The sequence below is a fragment of the Eptatretus burgeri genome, chromosome 15 (assembly GCF_056783735.1).
Source record: "Eptatretus burgeri isolate ZD-2024b chromosome 15, Ebu_testis_v1, whole genome shotgun sequence".
Lineage (NCBI taxonomy): Eukaryota > Metazoa > Chordata > Myxini > Myxiniformes > Myxinidae > Eptatretus > Eptatretus burgeri.
Genome location: NC_140975.1, coordinates 10,298,248 through 10,324,031, shown reverse-complemented (window position 1 = coordinate 10,324,031; position 25,784 = coordinate 10,298,248). Strand labels below are relative to the sequence as shown.

Sequence of the window (25,784 nt, the reverse complement as noted above, 5' to 3'; positions counted from 1 at the left end):
TTCGGCCGGTCGACGGGCAGACAAAAGACGTTTGTAAAGATGGATTTCTTTGCAACAGAGAAAGTTGAAGCTCTGGAGATTCTGGGTAATAAGTGGTGGTCGAGCAAATTTTGATGACGAGGAAGTGCAAACGTGGGTGGGGGTGGGAGCGCAAGAGGGGCCTGCGGAGCCAAAAGAACATTGATGATGATGCAAAACAGGACAGTCATTTCCAGTGGCTGGAAGCACTCTGCCATCTCGGGAATCGTATCGTAGCACACATCGGTGTGTCCCGGTTCCTCTGCGAGGAACAGGAAAGTGAAGGGAAATCCGTCAAACAAACAATCCCACCGTGAACCGTGGAAACAAACGGCCAAAAAAAAAATTGTGCAAATTTTCAGTACACAGCGCCTTTGGGGGTCACAACGCCGGGTGACGACCCGTCAAGCCTTCCGCCGGGAAGCCTCACGGTGCACTTCTCAGCTCATTCTTCCAGGTTGGCTGAAATAAATCGGTCTCGACTCGAGAGCATGAGAACGAATTTACAAGAGCGAAGCATAAATAACTTTCAAGGACATGGTCATCGTGTTTGGAAAAGTTGGGAGTGACAGCAACGCGGACAGGAAAAAGGAAACTGCGATTAACGGAGAGATAACTCGGTTAAACAGATCCGGCCGTTTCAAAATCCAAAACATTGCTCACTTCACTCGGCCAACTCATCATGAAAAAAAAAACATGGCGGCGATTCCTTCTTCGAAAAAAGACAAACTTTTGAGATGTTGCAAATCCCTGTTTCTGTCCCTCTTTCCCCTCTACCTTCTCACATTTACAAAAAAAATTCACCTTTGTACTTCTTCTTTAACTTCACCCCACCGCCACATTCATCAATTCCTGCTCTGTGTTCCACCTCTGTTTTCGATACATCTATAAAACACTGCAAAACACGCGGTTGAGAAAGCTCTTTCAGGAACCTCAGCCCTAAAGTGCATTCATTCACAGTACCCGTGAAAGTGTTTCATTAACGCAAGTTTTATTTTGAACAAAAGACAAAGGTAGGCCACCGACAAGCTTGAACTCGGTCAAATGTTCTGCAGAGTTGAGATGCAGGAAACGTACAAGGAGCATGCTTTATTGGAGATTTCAAGGCGAAAGCAAACGTTCTCAAGGAGTCCCATATCCTGGTACCAGCCCGTGTATTGGAACAACGCCGCTGTCCCTATGGCATCAACAGGATGGCCAAGTAGCTAGATTGTGGCATTCAGGGGCATGCTTCGCCCTCCATCGCGCCAAACGTAAGAGCTAACTGGGCAAATAAGTTAGGTGTACAGGAACAGGTAAAGGCAGCTTGATGAACATCCAGGGTTGCTCACTAGTTAGTACAATATGGCTGTTTCTACAACCGTCCGAGACATCACTCCAAAAGTACAAGCAGGAAATTCCTCCATCCATCTCTCCCCTGCAACGCGTGATGCAATACCGTCACGACACCCATCTCGTCGATACACGAGCCGCGCCCAATGCAAAAATCCAGAATCAAATGAAAACGTGGTTTTAAAGGGGACGATGAATGCGCCGAAGCACAACAACAACAACAACAACAACAGAAAAGTTCCCGACGACGTCCGCCAAGTAAGCACCATCACGTGATGAGATTCCACCCGAGGTGAAGTTCATATATTTACAAGCACAATAACTTAAGACCAATTCTCCCCGTCCTGCAGGTTAATGGCTCGGTGTTAAGTGATTAAACAATTAACTCCAATCAGTGCAAATAACATTATTATTATTATTATTAATATTATTATTATTTAAAACATTTCAAACAGCAAGCAAAAAAGCCAGAGAAGCAGAGCTGTACCTCGTGTATCATGTTGTGCGTGTGTGTGTGTGTGTGTGTGTGTGTGTGTTCCGTATTGTATTTTAACAAGCACTTCGTCTTGTGCCAAAACACAACAGAAAAGACCGTTATGTTTTCAACTTTCCATTTCTCTCGCTCCCAAATGAGCTCAGAGCAGCTGTCCAGTTTCAAAAAAACAGCCAAACATTTCCGTGGAGACCATAAAGTATTAAAAAAAAAAAATTTCAAGGTAGCACAAAGCATTAAAGATCCGAGCAATGTTAGTGCAGGAAGGAACTTCAAACGTCTGATAGATAAAACAGGTTAAAAGACCAGGATAAAGTTAACACCGTCAACGGAACACGACTGACCTGCAAAGCAGATTCTACGGATCGGTTGTGTGTGCCAAACGCCTGAGATCAATTTCGCACGACGAGAGCCGAAGCACAAACCCCCCCTAACACCACCAACGTCAACGACAATGATTTTTTTTTTTTTATTCGAAGAAGTTAAACTATCAATCAGAACTTTTGCTGCATCGGTAACCAATGGTTTTGACTTGTACGAACCAAAGCAATTACTCTGCGCACGGCCGTTACTTATAATCAGTGGTACGCTCGAGTGCTTCTGCAGTCACCGTTCTCACTCTGGATCAATGCAATGTCATGTGATGTGATCAAATTAAAAGTATGATGCAAATTTGTCACCGCAAGGGTAAAATAACCAGAATGATTGTTCATTTGCAGGATCAAAGCCTTCAGACGGTTCACACACGATTGGGATTCAAAGGGTTAATTTTTCCAACCGAACCTTCAATTCCGTCAATAATGTTCATGCCGTGTGTACAAGTGCACAGCTTTGATAACTTTAAAGGAAGGAGTTTGAATTTACACGTACCGCAGCCCAATACGTCAACTTATTAAAGTTTGCTCTTCTTCTGCACTATGTTGACACTCCATCCTCCGACCCACCCACGTGTACAACTCCTTGCCTTCCTGTCATCGAAACCAATGATGTACCACACAACGTGCTTCAATTCGCTACAAAAATTTTTGGTTTTTTTTTTCCAATTATTGCCATGCTTGTGAAATTGAAGATTTTCAACAGAGGCATGATCCATTAATTTATTAAATTATCATAACTATCATCCGTATTATCAGCAATGCAGCAGCAATAACGATGCCGAGAATGTAAACGTTACTTTCAAATCCAGACATTGCTGGTCAAGCCGACAACAAGCCAAAAAAGTTCAAATGGCTGTGTGACACAAGGCGTGGCAAAATTCAAAATGGCCACCACGTAAAAGCACCATCAAGAATTCAAAATGTTTTGAGCAGCTTCGAGAAAATCAAAATGGCCACAATGTAGCACCGTCAACAATTCAAAATGGCCGCGGTGCAAAGCGCCATCGATAATTCAAGATGACCGCCACGTGAAGCACCGTGGAGGATTCAAACGAGCCACCTTGTAGCACCATCAAGAATTCAAAATGGCCACCATATAGAGCACCATCAAGAATTCAAAATGCAAAGAGAAACTTTGAGAATTCAAAATGGCCACCATATAGAGCACCATCAAGAATTCAAAATGCAAAGAGAAACTTCGAGAATTCAAAATGGTTGCCGCTTGAGGGCAACATCTGCCAGTAAGCAATGCCAGCAAGGTATCCCAGTCGTAGCACCTGTGCCACTCAGCTGACGAAGTCGAGGTTTGTGTTCTGGATGAAATAATACTGCAGGTACGACGTTGCAGCACGTGCATTTCTTAATATATTAAGCGTGGCTCATGGTTTTGTGGTATCGGACGCACCATCGATTGTGTGCATAAAGATAAAACAAGAAGACTGGTCAAGATACATGGTCAGTCGATCTGTAAACGACATCAAAACGTTGCTCCACAACGGATACTGTAGAGGTGACGGCGTCACCACGGAGATAATTTGGGACGTCTCGCTACTCTCGAGCCACAGCGATGTGGTAATGACATATATTTAAGGCCAAACTCGATGTGCACTGCTGCATCACAATACTGTGAGGCTAACAAAGATGGCTTTCAGTGTGTAAGCAGCATGTGAGGACCTTTAGTACGTGAAGGAGTGTATGAGAAGGGCCTTTGGCATGTAAGGAATGTGTGACGACGGCTTTCAATGCGCAAGCAGCACGACAGCCTTGTGTGTGCACTCTGTGGGTCAGGAAGGCTTCCAGAGAGCGTGCGTAAGCAAATTTGATGGAAGGCTTAAGAGCGTTAAGCTAGCGTAAGGCCAATGAGATGCTATTTAATACAAAATAAAACTTTCACATTCCATTCTCCCACACTATAAGAAAAAGTGCCCAAAATAAAAAAACAAAAAAACAGATGAAGTCACTTGCAGTCTTTAAGGAGCAGATTTAAACACCTTGCCCGAGTACGCAAACTAAGTATTTGATTATCTTGTCGTGTAAGTGGAAGGCAATAAGGAATGAATGCCATATGAAACAATTACTGTTGGTTTTGTACTTAAATTGCATACACGATGTTTGCTACTCACAAACCGCTCACCTGCATACATTTATAAAGGTTATCATTCGGAACGAAAGCTTTGTATGCCGAGACACCAAACAGGGCCTTGGGGCCATTTACACCAGATTTTGCTTCCCAGGCCCACGACGGTTGAAGGTTGTTTGCCGACGGCTCCAGAGCAAGCACAGCTTGCACTGCAGACATCACGATGCCAAGAGCCGGAGGCGAAATGCCCTTGGCGTTCAGGCGCAAGACCTCAATTCCACGGGCCGCTCAAACCCACTCCTGCATGGAGCGCTTGCAATAGACGAGGTTCCGGGGTGTGCCCTTGGTGCGAAAGTGTCGGAATATCAATGCGAGGATGACAAACATACAGAGCAGCAAAAGCAACGGGAGGATCACGGCCGTGGCCGCGGCAGTTTCCGAGGAGCCGGGAGGAACGACGGACGGTCGGGCGGTCTCGCTCAAAGTCAGGCGAGGGTCCGGTGAGCGCGTTACCGGCGAGTCCCTTTTGCAGCCCATCAACTCAGAAAGGATGGGCCGAGGGTACCCCGGTTCCACCCGCAGCCGATGGTTGTTGAACTTCCAGTAGTGAGAACCTTTATAAAAGAATGTAAAACCTGTTCAGAAACACACACGGAAGCAGTATTAGCCTCAGAGTTGCAAAAGAGTATAAAAGCATGCCGGACTTCCACCAACTGGCAGATTTCCACTTTGTAATCTTTTAGAAACACCGTTTGATGGTGATAAATGGCTGATGCAAGCAAATTGAGGAGGCGAGGCAGTGTGAGGTTGTGTCATCCTGCTTTCCTTGTTGGTATGGTGACCATAAAACTCTGCATCGCTTTTACTGAATTTATGGCATCGATATTGACACAAGAAACAAAGCAGATCACATATTAGAGCAAAGCAACAGCAGCTCCGAAGCACGTGGCCCGGACTGGTGCTTCAGCCCCAGCGTCACAAAGAACCGTTTGTCTCGTAGAATAAGATTGCGTGTGACGTCGCAACAAGCAAATGTACCACAAATTCGACTCTGCATCTCAACAATGGGAAATTGAAAAAAAAAAAAAAAACAACAGAAAAAGAAATGAGCAAAATCCACAATTCCATTAAGCTGATGTCTCCAACCACACTCATCCTCTCAGAACATCAGGGTTTCATCAATCCCAGCCGAATGCATTCATCCAATCCCAATCCGCGTGGAAGAACTAATGGGGAGCTCAGGCCATGCCGAACGGGACGCATTTCAAAATTGCATTGCTCACGAGATGGAGGTCGAGAGAAGAGTTCATCGGTGGGGGATTTAAGATGAACACAATGGAGATGGAGTGCGTGCGTACAGGTGTACCGATAAGGGAATTTTAACGTTACAAACGTGACCCAAAATAAGGTGCTTTCACCACTACCCTCTTTGCTTCATTTGAAGGTTAAGTACCGTGCTAAGCTAAAACTTAAGAGTTTCACAACTTTATTTTCACGTCTTACAATTGACATCTCATTCGATTACGATCACTCGGCGGTGGGCTCTGGAGCGAGAATGTTCCCAAACTTGCAGCCATGATGTGAATTGCACAATCCGAGCGTACGCAAATCGTATGGAGAGCATGTTCACGAAACATGTACGTGTGTAGTAATACACAGGAAATTTTGGAGCCACATACATGTATTATGTACACGTAGTGGAAATGCAGGGACAACAACAACAACAACAACAATAACAACAACAAAAAAATTATGCTTTTGTGTTTCTAACATGTAGATAGCCTGGTAGGTTTTAGATGATTTGTTTCTGGGGAAGTTTCTTCTTCCTAAATTTCTGCTGGCACTTATTCTAATTTTGTCACAAATAAAGATGTTGCATGAAAACATAAACTGGCAGTGCAGAGTGCAACGTGTAGTCCTTGCCTCCATCCTGACTCAGGAATATCCCCTGTGGACCCGACGGAACGCAGTCCCACACAGAAATGGAACGAGGATATCCGGGGTCCGTGGCTTTTTTCTGTTCATTAAACCTCCAGTACCTGCGGCAAACATGAAGATCGCCAGAGCCTTGAGCGTCCAACACATGAACAAATCCGATTCAAGACGGTGGCGAAGTGCATGAGGATCTGAACATGAACAATTTACAGTGCCGAGAGCAAGTCCACACCCCGTTTCGTTACCTTGTAGCCTGGAATTAAATTGCATTAAATCAGACCTTTTCCCACCTTTATTTACACATCGTTACCCACAACTTCGAAGTGAAAAACAAATTCTAGAAATTGCAGAAAATTAATTAAAAATACAAAACCAGAATATCTTGGTTGGATAAGTGTCCACCCCCCTTATAATAGCAATTGTAAATTAGCTCAGGTGTGACCAATCACATTCAAAATCACATATCAAGTTAATTGTCCTCCACCTGTGTTAAATTGTTGTGATTCTGATTATTTCAGAATAAAATCAGCTGTTCCTGGAGGTTTCCTCTTCTGGGTAGTGTATTTCACAGCAAACACTCAATCATGATCACCAAGGAGCTTTCAAAAGACCTCCGGGATAAAGTTGTGGAAAGGCACAGATCAGGGGATGGGTATAAAAATATTTCAAAGGCTTTGAATATCCCTTTGAGCCCAGTCAAGACAATCATTAAGTGGAAGGTGTATGGCACTACCAAGACCCTACCTAGAAAAGGCCGTTCCTCCAAACTGGATGACCAAGCAAGAAGACAGGTCAGAGAGATCACCTTGAGGCCAATGGCAACTTTGAAAGAGCTACAGGCTCACTGTGTGCATGACAAAACAATATCCCAAACACTCCACAAGTCTGGCCTGTCTGGTACGGTGGCAAGAAGGAAGACATGACTCAAATAACCCTAACAAATAGCACCGCAAAGCGGGTGAAACCCCTCAGCCCCTTGACGCAAACCAATTTCAATATGGTGGCCATATTGAAAATCGCAGCGCGCCCATTTTCGAAAGGAACCTTCCTCTACTCAACCCCAACACACCCAGCAAAAATGGATTTAATCGGACAAGGCGTTCTCCTCGAAATTGACAGAAACCGATTTCAAGATGGCTGCCATGGCGGCCACAGTGAAAATCGCAGCACGCCCATTTTGGAAAAGAACCTTCCTCTACTCAACCCCATGATACCTCGCCAGAATAAAATCAATCTGTCAAGCCGTTCTCAAGTTATTGTCCAGAAACCAAATTCAAGATGGCTGCTCTAGCCGCCATATTGGATATCGCATCGCAATGATTATCGAAAGGAACCTTCCTCTACCCAGCTCCAACAAACACTGCAAAAATGGATTTAATCGGACAAGGCGTTCTCCTCGAAATCGACGGAAACCAATTTCAAGATGGCTGCCATGGAGGCCACATTGAAAATCGCAGCGCACCCATTTTCGAAAGGAATCTTCCTCTACTCAACCCCGACACACCCTGAAAAAATGGATTTAATCGCACAAGGCGTTCTCCTCGAAATTGACGGAAACCAAAAGTTGACAGACGCCCGGACGCCCGCGACGACAATACCCCTTAGCCCAATTCGGGCTGAGTGGTAAAAAGCCCAGCTCGACTCCCATTTGAGGTATGCATGAAACCGCTCCGGAGATTCTGAAGCCATGTAGCAAAATGATTTGTGGTCTGGTGAAAACAAGATGGAACTTTTTGGCCTAAATACAAAATGTTTCAGTTGGTGCAAACCCAACACAACATATCAGCCAAAGAACACCATCCCGACTGTGAAGCATGGTGGTGGCAACATCATGTTACGGGGACGTTTCTCATCAGCAGGGACTGGGGCACTTGTCACAATAGAAAAGAAAATGGATGGAGCAAAATTCAGAAAAATCCGAGATAAACCTGCTACCCTCTGCAAAAAAAGCTGAAATTGGGACGGAAGTTCACCTTTCAGCATGACAACGACCGAAGCACACAGCTCAGTGGTCCAGTCAGAGCTTCGACCTAAATCCAATCGAAAATCTGTGGCATGACTCAGAGATTGCTGCCAATCAACGCTCTCCAGGCAACTTGACTGAGCTTGAACAGTTTTGTACAGAAGAATCGGCAAATATTGTCCAATCAAGGTGTGCAAGGTTGGTAGAGACCTATCCCAACAGACTCACAGCTGTAATTGCTGTCAAAGGTGTTTCCACCAAGTATTAACTCAGGGGGGTGGAAACTTATCCAACCAAGATATTCTTGTTTTGTGTTTTAAATTAATTTTCTGAAATTTGTAGAATTTGTTTTTCATTTGGAAGTTGTGGGTTACAATGTGTAAATAAAGGTGGAAAAAGTTTGATTTAATGCAATTTAATTCCAGGCTACAAGGCAACAAACGGTGAAAATTTTAAAAGGGGGTGTGGACTTTCTACAGGCACTGTACCAGAGTGCAGAAAACTTATATCTGGTTTCCAGCAACAGAACCAACCATTGGGCTTGGAAGAAGTACGTTTTCCCTGTGGGTTCCCACCAGATAGCCGCGTCGATGGGGCCGGCTGGGAGGCTTGCACCCAGACGGGAAAGCGTTTGAGGAGATCCCGCCTCCATGGTGGCTTCATTAAACACCCAGAAGCGGTTCCCTAAGAAAGCATGAGGGTGGTGATTTGAAAAGGTCAAACCCCGAGGCTGAGCGAGCGAGCGAGTCAATTTCGTTCATCGAATGATTGCACTGCAGTACAGAATCCAATAACAAGCGGTGCTCTGAACGGAAAACAAGAAACGTCGACCGAGCTTACCTTTCAAGAAAATGAACTTCCCATCGGGTCTCTCATATGCCGCATCAATGTTGGCAGGAAGGCCTCGCCAGAAGTATCCGATGCGCATGGGGTATCCATCCAACACGCGATTGCTCCTCACGCGCCAGAACCACGCACCCTGAGCATCAAGAGGGTTACAATCCATCAGGGACTCCAAAGGGTCCAAAACGACTAAAAAAGGGATACAAGGTGAGCATTAGTGGCACCAAGAAAGCTATTACCCTTGGTGGTGCAGGATTTTCTTTCATGCAAATGATTGAAACAACCTCAAAGTTAACCGAGTAGGGTTGACCCAAGTCGACCAAATATAGGCAGGCTAGTTGTAGCATATAGCAGGGGTTTAAAGAGATAATGAACAAAGGAAATGTTTGCGTAAAAGTTATTCATAAAATAACTTCACACAAATTTCAAGGACACCGCCGATAGCTCCGTTAGCTCAAATGGTGACGTACTCCTGTTACGGTTGGCTATAGCTGCCTCTTGTACAAATAATGAAGGAATCCAAATCATTTGCATTGTGCAACGGCTTCAAATTTAGAAGCAAGACCGACAATTGGAGGAATTGGCCCTGGATCCATCTCTCAGGGACCCTTTTTATGGCAGCCGTTCAAACGTACTGACAATTTATTGAAACAAATGAAGGAAAGAATGCGGGAGGGTCCATCAGATTTCATGCAGCTGCTTGGCAGATTCTGTTTTTTTTAAATATTCCTTTGCAGGTGGTGCTATTTGATAGGGGGTCACGGCTGAAAACCAAGAGCTGTGTTATGTCGCCGTCGGATGTTGTACTGACGGCACGTCTGACATACTTCAAAGAGGATATCATCTGCGAGTGTCATTTCTCCCTTGCTGTACAAAGGCTCGTACATTCGGTGGCTTTTGCATTATCTGAAGTGCGTGCGTGTGTGCGTGCGCAAAACCACACACACACACACACACACACACACACACACACACACACACACACACACACACACACACACACACACACACACCTTGGCGATTAATCAGGTGACCATGTTACAAATAGCATGTTTGTGGTATATTGTTAAACCGGTTCTAAATGCGAGTGGAAGGTATCAGCTTGTTACATAGTCTGATGTTGGTGGTGCTGCGCTTACATTTGGGCTGTCTCGTTGGCTTCAATGCCAGACCCGAATATAAACAGTCAGATTGGTGCTTCGCGGGCCGAGCGTTGCACCACGAAATGCACCGTCCCTCGGATGGATCTCAAGCTGGCTGTCCCGTCCACGAGCATCGGACTGTAAATGTGAAAGATCTTACGGTATATTTCGACGAATAGTCGGCGAGTTATCAGCGGCACGCCGAACGAGGAGTTGAGCATCATGCCTAAACCATCAGTTCGTGAAAGAACTGGGTTAAAGATTCTTCGGCCGACCTCACAAAAAGGTTGGAATAATTGGAATAGTTGAAGCAGTTAGTGGTGATCAGCCTGTTATTTAAACCCAACATTAAATTTTCAGAGGTTAGGGTTAGGGTGAGGTTAGGTGCCGTCATCCTGTGAACTTGCAGGCTCAGGATGTCACAAAGGAGCAATTTTTTTGTCGGTTCATACCACGGGCAACAGCAATGGGATTGATGCGTCAAGTTATGGCCGCCCAGTCAGCAAGATTTTCTTATCGACGCTTACTGTCACTGCCCCAAAGCCGATTCGTGGGGTTTACAATACAGTGGCTCAACTACGAGACGGAATGTCTGCAACGAGGATCATACATGCAGGAAAGAGAAGGCGTCCGCCTGGACTCGTACTCCGATTGCGATTCCACCACATCGGCCCCAAGTTCGAACAAAAGGATCCATTTCCCGTATCCAGCCTGCATGTGACCATCGCTCGAGTGCGTTGGTAATCAATTCCATGGATTGTCAAGTTTTGTGCATCAACATTCAAGATCGATGGGAAAATGCAAACATCTCCATAGCCGGAGAAAATTAACAGCACATTAGGGCAGCAGGGCGGTTCGGTTTGTGTCCTGGGTTAAAGTCGCCGAATGCCTTAAGGAGGACGCAGTCCTCTTCCAGCATGACACAAAGCTGACTGTGCGTTCTGCCTGTACCTGTGCACTCCAAACCTTTGGATCTGCAGACATCAGGTTTTGGATCGGATCACCCCGATGAGCTAAAGGTACTCATTATTTAGCGAGGATTTGCCATGGATTAAAAGTTAACCATCACATTTGCGAACATGAAACCCACTGCTGATATCACGTACGAAGAGCAAACGAGGGGTTTGTGTTCAAGCCAGAAGCAAACATGAAAAGAAAAATCCACCGATGGCTCGACTAGTAAAGCGATTCGTTGTGCAGTTTCGATTCTATGTAAGTAACGGGTAGGTTTACCATGGTGGGAGCCTGGTGTTGGTTTATCGGTTCGGGTGGTGGCTTGGGATCCTAGGGTCCTGAGTTCAAGCCCTGTTGGTTGCTGAATTAATACACCAGGGGGTTGACTCAGCTCGTCATCCTTCCGAGGTCGGCAAAATGAGTACCAGAAAACTGGTAACCGGGGCACTGCATCAGCGGCATAGCCGCGCCCCTAACCGATGATGCAACCAGCAGCCAAAAAGGTAGCATACGATGGCAACCATGGTGGGATACTTGTGATCCGAGTTAGGATGACAAACTTCCTGGGCAGAGAGAACCGAAAAGGAGGGAACTTCGACTCTTCATGACATCAGAAAACATTGATGATACAAAAACAGGCAGCGCAGGCCTCGATTATAGACCGCCACGACATGGTTTATGGACTTCACTTTCACAAGCTTACTGCTCAATTGATTCCCAGGGCCTTCGCACACCTTGCGCCTTGCACTCCCCATGGAGCACTGACGACTCGCACTGGGTCAGCAACACAAGGTTGTCCTTTTGCTCTCGTTTCTCACATTTTGATATTACGCAGTTTTCATTAGCAACGGTTATAAACTTCAGCGTCATTTCCTGCCCGCACGGTGATTGAACAGGTGCGTCTCACGATCAATTCCCGTCGCGCTTCGCAAACAACCCGGGATGCTGCGTTTTACACCTCAACTCCCCCCTCTCCTGACACCAATTTCCCATTAAGTTGAGGTCGCGAGCTCACAGAGCATGTACTCTTGGCCCACGTGTTTCATGAACCGACTGACCAGGCCGTGTTACAGAATACAGACCAGAATTGTGTCCGGAACGAGTTACATCTGACAAATGTCATAACTAATAATACTTGTCATAACTAACACATTGGCAAATATTGATCAAGAAAGTCGATTTTCAAAATAGGGGAAAAACAGATAAACAAACAAAATTGTGTCACGTCAATCAGGAGGAGTTAAAGGGGTATAAGAAAATAAGAATCCAATCACTGCTTTAAGATTCGAGTACGATATCACACAGGCCTCCTCCAACTTGCCGATCGGGCCGCGGGATTGACAGCGTCTCTTGCAGGAATTGCAAGAACGTTGGACGACTGTATGTTCATCAAACAATTTTGGAATAACTTCGCCGATACTCAACTCCAATGCGACGACGCAACCCCTGGGACACCAAAATAAGGGACACCTACATATTACTAACGTAAAAATGGTGGGTTTTTTTTTTTGGACCCATCCAGGGTACTCCAAACAACCTCCTCTCCCACATCCTGCCTCACTTCCTCACCATCATCCCTTGTACGTCCGAGCTTATTTTTTGTGATGAAACAACATCAGTTCGGTGCTCCCGTCACCGATTTACCATATCCGTTAATTAAATGACAAGGGAAAAGTGTGCGAACAATCGAGACTGCCATTAACGTCGACGAGGGAGGACATTTAAAATGTTGAGTGGAGAGGACTTAAAAAAATAAATAGATAAAGCAGAATAGAATCCCAAAGCCTATCCCTGAGAATGTAGTAGAAAATGAAAGTTTGGAAAGGTTCGGCTGTCTGCAAGCCCAAAGAAAATCCAATTAAAGGACGTATGGATTATGACTTAAAAAAAACAAACAAACAAACAAAAGGTACAAAGAACTTTGTCTGTGTTACGTTGTTATCCTTTTTTAACTGTCTCTGTGTCATCACACCTTAAATACAAACATTTCTCCACGTAGAACGGCCAGGGTGTCAAAGTTCCCTTCGCAGATATCTGGAGGCTTTCCTGGCCGGCTCCTGGGCTCGAGGGGTTCCCGGTTCCCAGGAACCGCTGCTTTTGTTGGGATGTACACCTTTGGTGGTGCCAGAGTCGGCAACATTCTAGTTGGCACGGGATCACTGTTTGGGAGACCTGGAACCCAGAAGCCATGCAGGACGTGCTCTACGAAAACCGATAACCACCTCAATGGATATTTTCGAAGGAAAGACCCGGTAGATGTAGAGTGATGCGGTACGTACCGTAGATCTGCTGAATACCCAGGCGGTCGTCGTATGGGAGTAGAAAATCGTCCGTGTCCATGTGCTGGTAGAAGGGGGCCATAATGGCCGTTGGGTCATTGGAATGCTCCAGACCCAGCGAGTGGCCCAATTCATGCACAGCCACCAGAAAGAGGTCATTTCCTATGGCGCAAGGTATGCATGGGTCACCCTGATCTACCAGTCATCATTACAGTAACTCAAAGCACAGAGTATCCAGCATGCTTTACAAGGGGGAAAAAAAAAAAATCACACAACACTCACAGCATGGATAATGGAGGCATCAAACATCTGGCACATTCCTCAAGAAAAATCACACCAGGATATTACACAAAGATAGGCAAAGGAGGAAGAACGAGGATAACGAGGGTTTGTAAGATCAGGAATGGTGGAATGGTGTGGAAGGCTTAAGGTGAGTTTGAATGTGTTCATATAGGTGTGAAGCAGCAAAGGGAAGGGATGGGATGGGGGGGGGGGAGAAGAATGGGTAGGTGGGGAGGCTTATTGTGTACGAGTGTGAGAAAAGTGCAAGATAGTGATGAGTGGTTGCGTGTAACTTGGGTGGGATGAACCAGTCGGGAGTAAATGGGAAAGCAAGTACGGACAGACACAGACACACACTCCGTTCTTTCCCTGCTGTTTTGTGTCTCATTGTCCGTTTGCACACCCGGATTCGACACAATAAACCTCTCCGTATAAAGTACAAAGCATTCTTGCGCAGGCCTCTTTCGCCTTACAAAAACAGACAAGACTATGGCACAGATGAAAGGCGACCGAAGCGGATGAATAGAAATAAGGCATCGAAAAAGACAGCCAGAACCCCCATGGGCTTATCAGAAGAACACGAGATGGATGTTGATGCTCGTCTACCAGCTCATCTACGGGCGCTCGTATTCTGGCCTGCACGGCCGATAAGTTCGGCACAGAAGAAAAGTCCAGATTGCGGGATCCGCTTTGGCTCCTCGTTATCTTCAACAAACTCCAGGGTGTCTGGACTGAAGTGGAACACCGTCCCACCGAACCTCATTAAGGGGTCTTAGACATTTGTTTAAATGCACTTAACGGAGGCACTCGCCCTGCCTGCGAAGACTTGTTGGAATGGATGTCGAATTCACCTTGTGTACCTCATCATGAAATAGCTGGTGTTGGCTTAGTGGTTAAGATGGCTGGCTTGGAATCTTAGGGTCCTGAGTTAGAGCTCCTGTTGACTGTTGAATTAACACCAGGTGGGGTTGACTCAGTCTGTCATCCTTCCGAGGTCGGCAAAATGAGTACCAGTGTCCTGCAGTAATAACCATTCGGGGTAACCTGCACCGGAGTGGCGACCCGTCCAGGACTGCGCTCCTTGCCAATGAAACTGCCTCGACAGCTCTATATGCTTTTACGGCACAAAAGGAATGAGAGTGTTACAACCAATCACGAATTGCATGTAAGCAAAAGAGGTGGAGTTTACACACCTCCACCTGGGGGGGGGGGGGGGTCATTGCCTTTGGTAACCCGAGGAGAGACCCTTCTACCTTTCAGTACATCTCTTGGGCTTATCGTCGTCGTTTTACACCGATGTAAGGCTCATTGTGTGAAGCTTGTACAGATATCACATGCAGGACAAGAAGAAGACAAATCAGTACACATCTTCCATGAAAGACAGGGGACAAATCAACACATTTTTGGGATTTGGCACTGGAAGCAGAGCATCAGGAGTCACGTGCTCACACGGGAACCACATGAGGTAAACCCGTAAATATTATTCTCTTCTGTCCCACCAACACCTCATTTCATTAATCCTTTTCTGCACTACACTTCTTCCTATCCATCCACCGATTCATCGATCTAACCCTTCCCGGACTTTACCCTCAAGGCGAGCAGACTTGAGAGTCCACGGCTCGTCCGCGTCGAAGTGCATGTCCCCTCCGATCCCAGGCCCGGGGAAGTACGCGTGTGCCAGAAACCCGCCCTCGCCGTCGAACGGGGAGCCGTCACCGTGAAACCGGGACGCGAAGAAGACCAGTATGTCGGCGTTGGGATGGTGAGTAGACGACGACGACGACGGGATCTCCAGGAAGGCCAGAGGTGCCGCTTCCTCCCACACGGCGAAGGCATGGCGGATGGCATTTCTCGTGTCCGCTCGACCGAGTTTGGGAGTAAAGTTCTGAATGCTGAAAATACACAAGTACAAAAACACGTATTAAGCATATTGTAATTTATTACAAAACCAATGACAGAAATGGGAAATGTGTGCAAAATTTAAAAAAAAAACATCCCAACTTTACTAAAACGACACAATTTGGTTTGATCGTGAAATATTAAATGAAAAGCATCAGGTTTAAAAGCTCAGATCGCTGCCACACAAACAATATTATTTGACAATGTATGGTTTTAAACGCTCATGAAAATTTAATGAACTTCTCACAATCTCACTATCTCACTGTCTCACTGCTTTTCCCCTTCCCCCTCCTCTCCTCTCTCCCCCCTCCCCCACCACCTCTCTCCCTCTTGGCTCATTTGGCCTTAACAAAGGACGTTTGGACCTCAAATAGAGAGCCAGCAAGCAAGGGTTCCAAGCAATGGCTCTGCATACATGATCCATCCGACGTGCTCTTAGACCGGCCTATCTCTGCTTCAACATTGGCTTCTGAACCCGAGGAGAGAGTTCTAAAAACGTGAATGTTGTTGTTGTTCTTCTTTCGGCTGCTCCCGTTAGGGGTCGCCACAGCGGATCATCCGTTATGATCGCATACTGATTTGGCACAGGTTTTACGCCGGATACCCTTCCTGACGCAACCCTGGTCGCCTCTTATGACACAGGGATAAGGAATGGGTTTCGCCATGATTCCGGGCTGCCCTACACCCTCTCATAGCGTGGCCCAGCACAGAGCTCCCGTCCTCAAGCAATCCTCCAACCCAAACCTCCAAAGTTCTAAAAACGAGAATACAAACTCATTTTGATTCACTCAAAATGGGTAACTGAACACCATTTAGCTGCAGAAGAGGACGCCTTGATTACGGGGACTCCGAACATCTGAGGACGGTACGAACCAGGAATCTTTACTCCACTTACTGAACTCGTTGGCGTGGCTGACATAACCGATAAGATAAAACTAATTGGACTGTTTGACCTTTAGACCGCAAGTTCAAATCCCGTGTTCTGTGTTGGTTTTTCTTTTTTGTGTACATGGTAAAACTACCAAAATCAGGAATCACTGCTCACCTTCACTCTCTCATTCCTCTTTTTGTCCCCCACCTTTGGAATAAACCCCCTCACTCTCTTCAATCCCATTCTTCCCTCCAGGCCTTCAAAACAGCTCTTCACCACCACCTCTTATTGTCTCCCATCCAAATCCTCGATCTTTTCTAACCCCGTTAATCCACCCCAAACCCACCTCCTTCAAATTCCCTGCTTTCCTTCCTGAAAGTCCCTGTAATGTCCATCTTGTGTACCCCATCCCTCTCCCTTCCACAGATGTAACGTCTCTGTTCCCCACCGTTTTGTCCTTCCCTTTCCCATCCCTCGTCTCATGGCCCCCTTGCTGTGCATTGTGTGTTAGCTCTCATATGAGCCTCGAGGAGGTATACAAAAAAGGGGGATTGCTAGCGGACCTTGAGCGCCCTATGGAAATATTGGAGGACGGGGGACAGAACGGGGGGGGGGCATGGCTAGAGAGGAGACGGTAGAAGGCAGAAAGACCACCGACCTGCCTCTTGTGAGAGAGTGAGACACCCAAAGACTCAGCGTCATCGCGGGAGATACCAAGGATCCTAAATGCCTTGGTTTCCACAGCGTGAAGCCGAGAAAGATGAGAGGCGGGAGCACCAGCCCAGAGGAGAGAGCAGTACTCCATGAGCTAGGACCTTCCCACTTCGTGCGGTTCCAAACGATCCGGCCCGGCGGGACTCGAACCCGCAACACGATGCCGTTCCAAACACCAGGTACGGAGGGTAGTGTCGGGCACTGGCACGCTCCTCCGGCTCGCAGGTAGGCGATTCTCAGTGGGAAGACTCTCTCAGCCTCAACCAACGAACCCTCCGACTCCCTCACTGGGTCGCCCCCACTCGGTTATATCCCTCCTTTTTGACAGGTGGGAGGATCCGTCTCGTCATTCCCCTCATTGGACAGGCGTGTCGGGCAATCTCCTGGCCGTCCGAGATTGGTCGGGGGGAGGTGCTCATGTCTCCGCCCCTCAACCAGGAAGTCGAACAGCAACATCTTGCGTTGGTTCCCCATTGGCCGAGAGGCGGCAGACGTGCTCGCACCCTCCGATTAGCTGAGAGGGGTGCCATGCCCATATTTGGAGCGAAATCAAGGACGCCAACGTCCGAAGAAACCCCCCTGGCACATTGGACTCCGCTCACGTACATGCCGACACGCATGTGCGTGGGAAAGGCCGATGGAGGATGGTGGAAGGAAGCGAAGGCAGGTGTCGTCGTTGAAGTTGTTGTTGATGTAAAAATCCTAACTATAAAATAATTCACAGCGCACGCACAATTAATCACCCATTAAACATAGGATGGGACCCTACCTAGAAACACATACCGATATAACTGATCGATAGGACCTGGCTGTTATGGGCAGTAAGCTTCCAAATTCACAACAATATGTCCTAATGTCCTCGTATTCATGTTAAAGTACATTGAAATCTTCCAAAGTCCTCAACTATGACTTCTTTAACAGCCCCAATTATTCCCACCTTCCTATGGGTTCGGTCAAGGAACGTCTTTGGCCAAAGTCTTTCATGAACCAGCTGCCCAAGCCTGACGTTTGAACAAAGGTGATTCGACAAGAATTTGTAATTTGTTACGTGTGCTGGCGATAACTCACTCCTAGAGAAAGACATTGCGGGACATTTGATGTTCACCTTGTAATCTATCTATAATTCCAGCAATCTCTGTGTGTGTGTGTGTGTCTGTCTGTCTGTATGCGACCGCCGTTTCTCGACAACTGCCGGTCCGATCTGATCGAAACTTGCCAGGAATATTGCCGGGGCCCCGCGGATGTGCCTTTTCAAGGTTTGATATTAATTTGACGAGCGGTTCCCAAGTTACGGCCATTTATGTCAACCAATGACAGAACACGGTGCTATGACATCACGAATGACGTCACAATCAATATTTATTTTTGCACGATTGACATTACAAATTTTCTTCTTCTTCTTCGTTTGGTATGATGTCACAATCGACGCTGGGGACCTGAGTATGTGCCTTTTCAAGGCTTGATATCGTTCTTCATCCATTTCAGCTTTTTCCCAAGTGTTTCCCAAGGTTTGAAAGCTGTTTTTTTTCCCAAGGTTTGAATTAATTGTTCAAATTATTAATTCATCCCAAGGTTTGAATTTTCCCAAAGGAAACAGCTGTTTCCCAAGGGTTTGAAAGCTGTTTTTTCCCCAAAGTTTGAATTAATTGTTGTGCTTGGTAGACATTTGTGAATACATTTACAGAGAGAGGAGCGAGAGAGGAGGGGGGAGAGAGGGGCGAGAGAGGGGGCGAGAGGGGGCGAGAGGGGGCGAGAGGGGGCGAGAGAGGGGGCGAGAGAGGGGGCGAGAGAGGGGCGAGAGAGGGGGCGAGAGGGGGCGAGAGGGGGGCGAGAGGGGGGCGAGAGGGGGGCGAGAGGGGGGCGAGAGGGGGGCGAGAGGGGGGCGAGAGGGGGCGAGAGGGGGGGCGAGAGGGGGCGAGAGGGGGGCGAGAGGGGGCGAGAGGGGGCGAGAGGGGGGCGAGAGGGGCGAGAGGGGGCGAGAGGGGGCGAGAGGGGGCGAGAGGGGGCGAGAGGGGCGAGAGGTGGCGAGAGGTGGCGAGAGGTGGCGAGAGGTGGCGAGAGGTGGCGAGAGGTGGCGAGAGGTGGCGAGAGGTGGCGAGAGGTGGCGAGAGGTGGCGAGAGGTGGCGAGAGGTGGCGAGAGGTGGCGAGAGGTGGCGAGAGGTGGCGAGAGGTGGCGAGAGGGGGCGAGAGGGGGGCGAGAGGGGGGCGAGAGGGGGCGAGAGGGGGGCGAGAGGGGGGCGAGAGGGGGCGAGAGGGGGCGAGAGGGGAGGCGAGAGGGGAGGCGAGAGGGGGAGGCGAGAGGGGGGCGAGAGGGGGGCGAGAGGGGGCGAGAGGGGGGCGAGAGGGGGGCGAGAGAGGGGGCGAGAGGGGGCGAGAGGGGGGCGAGAGGGGGGCGAGAGGGGGGCGAGAGGGGGCGAGAGGGGGAGAGGGGGGTGAGAGAGGGGGCGAGAGAGGGGGGGAGAGGGGGAGAGGAGGTGAGAGAGGGGGGCGAGAGAGGGGGCGAGAGGGGGAGAGGAGGGGAGAGGGGGCGAGAGAGGGGGCGAGAGAGGGGGGCGAGAGAGGGGCGAGAGAGGGGCGAGAGAAGGCGAGAGAGAGGCGAGAGAGGGGCGAGAGAGGGGCGAGAGAGGGGGCGAGAGAGGGGCGAGAGAGGGGCGAGAGAGGGGCGAGAGAGGGGGCGAGAGAGGGGGCGAGAGAGGGGGCGAGAGAGGGGGCGAGAGAGGGGCGAGAGAGGGGGCGAGAGAGGGGGGCGAGAGAGGGGGGCGAGAGAGGGGGCGAGAGAGGGGGCGAGAGAGAGGGGTGAGAGAGAGGGGGTGAGAGAGAGGGGGCGTCACATTTCAAGAGAGGGGGAGAGAGGAGGTGGCGAGAGAGGGGGGCGAGAGAGGGGGGCGAGAGGGGGGCGAGAGGGGGCGAGAGGGGGCGAGAGGGGGCGAGAGAGGGGGCGAGAGAGGGGGCGAGAGAGGGGGCGAGAGAGGGGGCGAGAGAGGGGGGCGAGAGAGGGGGCGAGAGAGGGGGGCGAGAGAGGGGGCGAGAGAGGGGGCGAGAGAGAGGGGGCGAGAGAGGGGGCGAGAGAGGGGGCGAGAGAGGGGCGAGAGAGGGGGCGAGAGAGGGGGCGAGAGAGGGGGCGAGAGAGGGGGGCGAGAGAGGGGGCGAGAGAGGGGGCGAGAGAGGGGCGAGAGAGGGGGCGAGAGAGGGGGCGTCACATTTCAAGAGAGGAGGAGAGAGGAGGTGGCGAGAGAGGGGGACGGGAGAGGGGGGCGAGAGAGGGGGCGAGAGAGGGGGCGAGAGAGGGGGCGAGAGAGGGGGGTGAGAGAGGGGGTGAGAGAGGGGGCGAGAGAGGGGGCGAGAGAGGGGGCGAGAGAGGGGGGCGAGAGAGGGGGCGAGAGAGGGGGGCGAGAGAGGGGGCGAGAGAGGGGGCGTCACATTTCAAGAGAGGAGGAGAGAGGAGGTGGCGAGAGAGGGGGACGGGAGAGGGGGCGAGAGAGGGGGCGAGAGAGGGGGCGAGAGAGGGGGCGAGAGAGGGGGGGCGAGAGAGGGGGCGAGAGAGGGGGGCGAGAGAGGGGGGCGAGAGAGGGGGGCGAGAGAGGGGGCGAGAGAGGGGGGCGAGAGAGGGGGCGAGAGAGGGGGCGAGAGAGGGCGAGAGAGGGGCGAGAGAGGGGGCGAGAGAGGGGGCGAGAGAGGGGGCGAGAGAGGGGGCGAGAGAGGGGGCGAGAGAGGGGGGCGAGAGAGGGCGGCGAGAGAGGGCGGCGAGAGAGGGGGCGAGAGAGGGGGCGAGAGAGGGGGGCGAGAGAGGGGAGAGAGGAGGGGGAGAGAGGAGGGGGAGAGAGGAGGGGGAGAGAGGAGGGGGAGAGAGGGGAGTGAGAGAGGGGGTGAGAGAGAGGGGGCGTCACATTTCAAGAGAGGGGGAGAGAGGACGTGGCGAGAGAGGGGGGCGAGAGAGGGGGCGAGAGAGGGGGCGAGAGAAGGTGGGAGAGGGGGCGAGAGAGGGTGGAGAGAGGGGGCGAGAGAGGGGGGCGAGAGAGGGGGCGAGAGAGGGGGGCGAGAGAGGGGGCGAGAGAGGGGCGAGAGAGGGGGGCGAGAGAGGGGGCGAGAGAGGGGGCGAGAGAGGGGGGCGAGAGAGGGGGGCGAGAGAGGGGGCGAGAGAGGGGGCGAGAGAGAGGGGGGCGAGAGAGGGGGCGAGAGAGGGGGGCAAGAGAGAGGGGGGCGAGAGGAGGGGGCGAGAGAGGGGGGCGAGAGGAGGGGGAGAGAGGAGGGGGAGAGAGGAGGGGGAGAGAGGGGAGTGAGAGAGGGGTGAGAGAGAGGGGCGTCACATTTCAAGAGAGGGGGAGAGAGGAGGTGGCGAGAGAGGGGGACGGGAGAGGGGGTGAGAGAGAGGGGTTAGAGAGGAGGGGGAGAGGAGGGGGAGAGAGGAGAGGGAGAGAGGAAGGGGGAGAGAGAGAGGAGGCGAGAGGGGGGGGGCGAGAGAGGGGGGGGCGTCACAATTCTTCTTCTTCCTCTCATATGAGGTCACAATTGACGCTGGGGACCTGAGCATCTTTCCCAGGTGTTTCCCAAGTTATGGCCATTTATGATACGGTTGGTCCGATCTAATTGAAAAAATGCCCCAATCCAGTCGTTGTTTACGAGAGTGAAGCAACGAAGCTGTACATACTGGCACACACCTACGGGCCCGCACCTACGGGCCCGGACTAGTGCTAGTCAATGGGATACTCGGCTTGACATTTATCCAAGGTACATGGTACTGTGTGAGGCAACGCCTTGCATGGGAAGCACCAATCCAACAGTTTATACTCGGCTCTGGAATCAAACCCAGGCTAGACAGTTCAGATGGTGCCTTTTGCCTGTAAATACTCGCTTTTAAATGATTGCTTGCTTGTTTGTGTGTGTAAATAAATAATTATTTGTTGTTATTTCAAATCTGTCTCGGTTGTCCTTTCCTCCATTGGTCTGACACAACGTACAAGTATAGTTAGACGGAAGTTGTACCGCACTGATTGGCTCTACTCATAAGCAAGCGTACACTCACTGCATCGCTCGGCAGTAACCCGAGTGTGTGCTGAGGGCACAGAACTCGGATAATATCGTCACCTCCTCAGGTAAACGAAGTCCGATGGATAAATCTGTAAGAGTTGACAAGGTTAACTGATGTTCTTGGTTGCTTAGCAACCAGCCGGATCGAGGAGTTATCCGCAGCTGGTGGCCTCAGGACCGGGCATTTGGAACAAACTTGAGGGTTTCCCCTCATGACAAACCTTGGGTCATAACACACGCACGCACGCACGCACGCACGCACGCACGCACGCACGCACACACACACACACACACACTTCTGAAAACCCATCAAGGTTTGCAAGCAGTGTGGTAAAGTCTCACAGAAAGGAAGGATGGACCAAAAATAAATGAATGAATAAATAGAGCCTGACCTGTACGTGATCGGCTTGAATCGCCATTTTTGACCAGTGAGTGCGTATCGTTTCCTTCGCCGCACGTTCATCTTCAACTCATTGCCAAACTGATCGGGGACTCCACATCGAGGTTTCTGCATCCACCTGCGATCACCACCATCGTTATTGCCATCACAGTCCCACAAATTCCCTTAATATTTCAGGAACTCGCTCAACTGCATGGCCATAGCCCTACCATTGGCACCCCGACCTTACAGTCAGGGTTCCCACCCCAATGTTATTTACTTCCACAGGCACGGAGCCTATGGGCGTGAGCAGACACTTTCTTTGGAAGTTGAATACAGTTATTTTAACAGTCCCACGATGAAGACTCACTGTATCGTCAATGCGTCCAGCTTCCCGGTGACAGGTATCCCGTAGAATTGCTGCATCGATGACACAGCAGCAACGATCGAGCGCTGTGGGCGAAGAAGCTGTGCTTGCAGGTTGCCAGGTGGAAGGTAGCCATAGCGCTGCAGCCATGTCTGCCGGGAAGCAAAGAATTGGAAATGGGGGTGGGGGAGTGGGTGGGTGGTAGGATGGGTGGTGGAGAAACAAAGAAAGGAAGAAAAGGAAAGTTAAAGAGAAACTGAAGAGATTGGAAGCAGCCGAGGAAAGCACGAGTCTCGGGAGTAGATAAAGGCAGTGCCCGATATGTGAATCATGTTCCTCGAACTTCGAAATATGAGGAGTTCACAAAGATGCAATCGTTAGATCTCATTCCATCTCAATTTCCAAATTCAAAATGGAATGCGAGCTGTGAGTATCCGACAGTGAGATCATGTGGATCACTCGATGTCGTTTGGTTTCTTTATCGATCCCGATTTGACGCGAGTTTGAGCACAAATGAGACATTAAATCAAATGACTTGGAAAAGTTTGAGATGTGCAGTGAGAGGGGCTTCTGAGAAATGCTGCGAGGGGCAGCAGGAATGGGGGTCATGATGTGGGGATAAGGGTGGTTGTGGTGGAGGTCCCATAACATCAAGTTGGAGTGCCGTGGTGGTGTTTCTAGGGGCAAGTAGACCTGGAAGTGTCCGTGCATGTCTGGAGGAGGAGGTGAAGGTAAGGAAAGAAACAGGAGGGCAGCTGACGAGGATTGAAATATACGAAGATTCTGACAAGATAGAGAGAAGAGTGGAGGGACACGTAAAGTGTGAAGTGGTGGGGAAGGGGGGAGGTGGGGGAATCGGTGTTAAAATGGGAAACCAGCAAAGTGCAAAGAAAGGGTCGGTTTTCAAAAGGGAGAACTGTTTATAATGGGTGTTGGGGTGGTGACGATAAGTGGTGGTAGATAAGATAAGGGGGGAGGTGGTGAAAATACTTGTAAGAAGGGTTGGAGCCTGAAGTTGTGGGGGAAAGATTGCTGTGTGAGGAGAGGGGTGGAGAGAGAGGGGTGGAGAGAGAGGGGTGGAGAGAGAGGGGTGGAGAGAGAGAGGTGGAGAGAGAGGGGTGGAGAGAGAGAGGTGGAGAGAGAGGGGTGGAGAGAGAGGGGTGGAGAGAGAGGGGTGGAGAGAGAGGGGTGGAGAGAGAGGGGTGGAGAGAGAGGGGTGGAGAGAGAGGGGTGGAGAGAGAGGGGTGGAGAGAGAGGGGTGGAGAGAGAGAGGGTGGAGAGAGAGAGGGTGGAGAGAGAGAGGGTGGAGAGAGAGAGGGTGGAGAGAGAGAGGGTGGAGAGAGAGAGGGTGGAGAGAGAGAGGGTGGAGAGAGAGAGGGTGGAGAGAGAGGGTGAGGAGAGAGGGGTGGAGAGAGGGGGTGGAGAGAGGGGGTGGAGAGAGGGGGTGGAGAGAGGGGGTGGAGAGAGGGGGTGGAGAGAGGGGGTGGAGAGAGGGGGTGGAGAGAGGGGGTGGAGAGAGGGGGTGGAGAGAGGGGTGGAGAGAGGGGTGGAGAGAGGGGGTGGAGAGAGGGGGTGGAGAGAGGGGTGGAGAGAGGGGGTGGAGAGAGGGGGTGGAGAGAGGGGTGGAGAGAGGAGGTGGAGAGAGAGGGTCGAGAGAGAGAGGGTCGAGAGAGAGGGTCGAGAGTGTGGAGAGAGAAAGAGAGAGGGAGTGTGGAGAGAGACAGAGGGCAGGAGAGACAGAGGGCAGGAGAGACACAGAGAGAATATGAATGAGAGGAGGGGGTGAAGGGGAGAGGAGATATTTTAGCCGGACACTGTCAACCAAGCCACAACCTGCCAACAGACATCCGGCTTTCTCCCTCAGGCATAGAGCACCACTCGCTGAATCAGCTCCTCACATCGGAAAGTGCGGTTACCTTCCCAACAGGTACACATTCAGAACCTTTTGAAACCCACTGCATCATACCAAGACGTTAACACATGCACGTTTTGAAGTCATATTATCCTTAAATAATTAATCAATCTCCATCATGTTGAAGATTGTCCGCCACGGTGATGTTCACAGGCCATGGATATTCAAATTCACATCAACCTACCACCATTGCTTTACAGGAACTTGTATTAATTGGTATTTCAAATTAAATAATGTTGCCTGGTGCCTCCTTGGCTCAATCCCAAACACCACACATCTTCAGGTAGCGGCTGGGATCGATTCCAGGTACAAAGTTGAATCTGCTCCGATGGGTGAACGAATGAGTTTCCCTCCACCTGGATGGACAACCGTCCCAGCATCATTGCCCGACATCGTTCCGACCCTCGGTTCTCAAACTACCACTCGGGTGCACCTGTGGTCACTCCACCTTGCTGTCGCAGCTCCAGCATGGCGGAAATGTGGTTTTAAAGCCCATAATTGGTGCACGCACAACTTGGAAAAAACACCCAACAACACTGAGTGAGGATTGTGGTGAGAGGTCCGCACGTCTCGGGTTGGTTTTATGGTTCATTCACCCCACCTTTTGATATTAGTCCCTTAGAACAGTTTGAATCGATGATTTCCCATCGGCCCTGCCAACAAAGGATGTTTGGAAGTTGTTGCTCCGGAAAGATTGCGTTGTTGTCCTGGTGATCATCATAATCAAGTGGCCCCTGCCATTCTTGCTGGAAACCCCCATTCCGTAGGTCCAGTCCAAGGGGGATAATCATGTGGTTGATCCAGTCAGAGCCATAAGCACGTGGTTGATCCAGTCAGTCATAGGCACGTGGTTGATCCAGTCAGAGCCATAAGCACGTGGTTGATCCAGTCAGTCATAAGCACGTGGTTGATCCA

At 50.0% G+C, this 25,784-nt stretch overlaps 1 protein-coding gene across 3 annotated transcripts in view; it reads right to left on the bottom strand.

Annotated features, from left to right (window-relative positions):
- Positions 1-992: 992 nt before the first annotated feature.
- LOC147011480 (matrix metalloproteinase-16-like) overlaps positions 993-25,784 on the bottom strand; it is a 29,055-nt gene continuing 4,263 nt past the window's right edge. For all 3 annotated transcript variants that reach the window (XM_085856889.1, XM_085856890.1, XM_085856888.1), the window contains exons 2-10: positions 22,961-23,109; positions 22,604-22,729; positions 15,286-15,590; positions 13,417-13,578; positions 13,110-13,309; positions 9,039-9,177; positions 8,732-8,882; positions 6,224-6,339; positions 993-4,935 (exon numbers count right to left, since the gene is read on the bottom strand). In XM_085856889.1, coding sequence (XP_085713015.1) covers positions 4,589-4,935; positions 6,224-6,339; positions 8,732-8,882; positions 9,039-9,177; positions 13,110-13,309; positions 13,417-13,578; positions 15,286-15,590; positions 22,604-22,729; positions 22,961-23,016 — 1,602 coding nt within the window. In that variant the 5' untranslated portion in view covers positions 23,017-23,109 and the 3' untranslated portion in view covers positions 993-4,588. The remainder of the gene's footprint in view (positions 4,936-6,223; positions 6,340-8,731; positions 8,883-9,038; positions 9,178-13,109; positions 13,310-13,416; positions 13,579-15,285; positions 15,591-22,603; positions 22,730-22,960; positions 23,110-25,784) is intronic.